General features: G+C 45.7%; 1 protein-coding gene across 1 annotated transcript; it reads right to left on the minus strand.

The window, feature by feature from the left end:
* Window positions 1–1,450: 1,450 nt before the first annotated feature.
* LOC131431665 (beta-1,3-glucan-binding protein-like) lies at window positions 1,451–2,733 on the minus strand. The gene is made up of 2 exons (XM_058597511.1): window positions 2,501–2,733; window positions 1,451–2,436 (listed from the first exon to the last, which is right to left on the minus strand). The coding sequence occupies exons 1-2, from the start codon at window positions 2,705–2,707 to the stop codon at window positions 1,480–1,482; spliced, it is 1,164 nt and encodes a 387-aa protein (XP_058453494.1). The 5' UTR covers window positions 2,708–2,733; the 3' UTR covers window positions 1,451–1,479.
* Between the last annotated feature and the right edge of the window lie 325 nt (window positions 2,734–3,058).

Raw genomic sequence — 3,058 nt, forward strand, 5'->3', positions numbered from 1 at the left:
GCGGGCAATGACCAGTTGCCAGGCGAGCTGCTCAAACATGGAGGAGAGGCACTGGCTAGAGCGCTGCACTGAATGATTTCTAGGAATTGGAATGAGGAGATTCTGCCGCAGGAATGAATGGATGGAGTGGTATGTCCCGTCTACAAAAAGGGCGATAAGCTAGACTGTTGCAATTACCGCGTAATCACATTGCTGAACGCCGCCTACAAGGTACTCTACCAAATCCTTTGCCGGATTTACTGGAGCCCGCGCCACTACGGATCACATATTCGCGATAAGACAAGTACTCCAGAAGTGTCGTGAATACAACGTACCCACGCATCACCTATTCATTGACTTCAAAGCGGCATACGACACAATCGAACGAGAACAGCTATGGCAGATTATGCACGAATACGGTTTCCCGGATAAACTGACGCGATTGGTCAAAGCAACGATGGATAGAGTGATGTGCTACGTCCGAGTATCTGGGAAGCTCTCGAGTCCCTTCGAATCTCGGAGAGGGCTACGTCAGGGTGATGGACTTTCTTGTATCTTGTTCAATATTGCCCTGGAAGATGTGATTCGAAGAGCGAGGATCGACACGAGTGGCACGATCTTCCGAAAGTCCGTACAACTTTTTGGGTTCGCTGACGATATTGATATTGTGACACGTAACCTTGAGAAGATGACGGAAACCTACATCGGACTGAAAGCTGAAGCTAGGCGTATCGGACTGGCCATAAATGCGTCGAAAACAAAATACATGAGAGGAAGAGGCTCTAGAGAAGAAACACTACGCCTCCCACCACGAATACTGATAGACGGTGACCATATCGAGGTGGTTGACGAGTTGGTGTATTTGGGCTCACTGGTGACCGCCGATAATGACACCAGCAGAGAAATTCATAAACGTATTTTGGCAGGGAATCGTGCGTACTTTGGACTCAGAAAAACCCTCCGATCGAGAAAAGTACGCCAACGCACGAATTTGACCATCTACAAAACGCTCTTTAGACCGGTTGTTCTCTATGGCCACGAGACCTGGACTATGTTGGCAGAGGACCAACGCGCCCTCAGTGTTTTCAAAAGAAAGGTACTGAGGGCCATCTATGGCGGAGTGCAGATGGAAGACGGAACGTGGAGACGGCGTATGAATCACGAATTGCAACAGCTGCCAAGAGAACCACCTATCGTGCGGACAGTTAAAATCGGACGTCTACGATGGGCTGGGCATGTGATAGAGGATGTCGGACGACAGCCCAGTGAAAATGGTTCTTGAATCTAATCCGACTGGCACAAGAAGAAGAGGAGCGCAGCGAGCAAGGTGGATCGATCAAGTGGAGGGTGATCTCAGAAGCATCCGTGCCTTGAGTGGCTGGCGAGGAGCAGCCATGGACCGAGTTATGTGGAGACGTATGCTTGATACAGCAAAGGACACCCCAGGCCTATAGCTGTTAGGTAAGCTAAGTACAATGTTCCAGTCACTTTATTGTTTGTTTACAATGCCCATACTCTAACATAATCAACCTGCAGTGACGATGATTTTCCCCTGTCTTCGGTCATTTTCCACGTGGGAGTCCAGTAGCTTCGACCGTTCCAGAAATCACGAGTTGCAGTACCAGAAAGGTTTATCCACGGTTTTCCTCGAGCACCATTGGTCGCAGGTGGAACATCCGGGAAGAAACCATTTGTGCCGCCAACTGCCAGATTCATGATGATATAGAACTCTTGGTCGAACGGTGCCATTAAAGTTCCATGCAGCCAAGGATTCTCTGATGCGGGTGATGAAGTTTGGAAACCCCCTCTAGCCCAAAATCCGCTTCCTGCATCAATACGTTTCAGTACTTGGTTGTCAACACTGAATGTGATATGATCGGTTGTCCATTCTAATTGATACAAGTGGAATCCAGTATTAAAACCCTGTCCCGCAGCACTGTTTAGGTGGCTCATTGTCGATTCGTAGCCGTTCATATTTGGGTTCGGTCCGAAGTGCAAAGTAGAACCGACCTGTTCAACTCCAATATGAACTCCGTTGGCATCATGGTAATCAATATTACCGCGTGACTCGGTTAGATCAATCTCACCGGAAGCTGGCCATGATCCATAAACCTGGTTCTTTGGAAGAAGCCATAAAGCTGGCCATAGCCAATCACCAGTTGGCATTTGTGCTCTTATTTCCAAACGACCGTATTTAAAATTAAATGATTCGACTGTGCGAACTCGAGCACTTTTAATTGGGTTGATCGGATTTGAATCCGTGCCGGCTCGTTCACAACCCCAGAAAAATGGTGCAGTGCACTGATCAGCTGGCTGACCTCCATGAATGTTCAAGGTTCCACTTGTCAGGAACGCTTCTCCAGTGTCGTCGGCTAGCAAAGTAGGACGAATATAGAAGACTCCATTCTCGCAATAGGAGTTGGATCGATGGTTCGTATACCATTGAAATTCCCAATTCTGTAAAACAATAATTGATTGTTTATTGCAACGTAGTTCACTGACTTTGCACAGTCATACTTACACCGCCTCCAGCAAGCGTATTTTCATGTTGCCACTTTTCAAAGTCTAAGAAATCAAAGGTATCCTCAAAAATGAGAGATCCTGAACAGATAGTTCCGGTAGGCGCTCTAGTTCCGCTAGCCGTGGTCACCGAAGGTGTGCATTTGGGGACACCTTCTTCAGCCACTACAAGTGCCAACAGGCACGTAAGCAATAACACTAACCTCATTTTAACACGTTAACACCGAACCAGACACTAATTCGTCAGTTTTGCTGACTTGTCTTTTATACCGAAAAAGTCTTGGGCAGTAATTAATCTTTATCAACTGATTATCTAATCTTGAACCGTGAGTATCATTTATTATTTTTTATTCTCAAAATTATTCTCAATTTAACAACTATGCTATTTTAAAGTTATCTTTTAATAATGTTATGAATGAAGCGAATACAAATCTTTCGCATCGACACGACCTCCCGGCGTGTTTATTATCTTGATGTCAACCTTTTATATTATGTTGATTTATTTTGCGTAATGAGAGTGCAATATCATGTTTCAGTATTTGCAAAAAACTTTACATAG

The sequence above is a fragment of the Malaya genurostris genome, chromosome 2 (assembly GCF_030247185.1).
Source record: "Malaya genurostris strain Urasoe2022 chromosome 2, Malgen_1.1, whole genome shotgun sequence".
NCBI classification, from domain to species: Eukaryota; Metazoa; Arthropoda; class Insecta; order Diptera; family Culicidae; genus Malaya; species Malaya genurostris.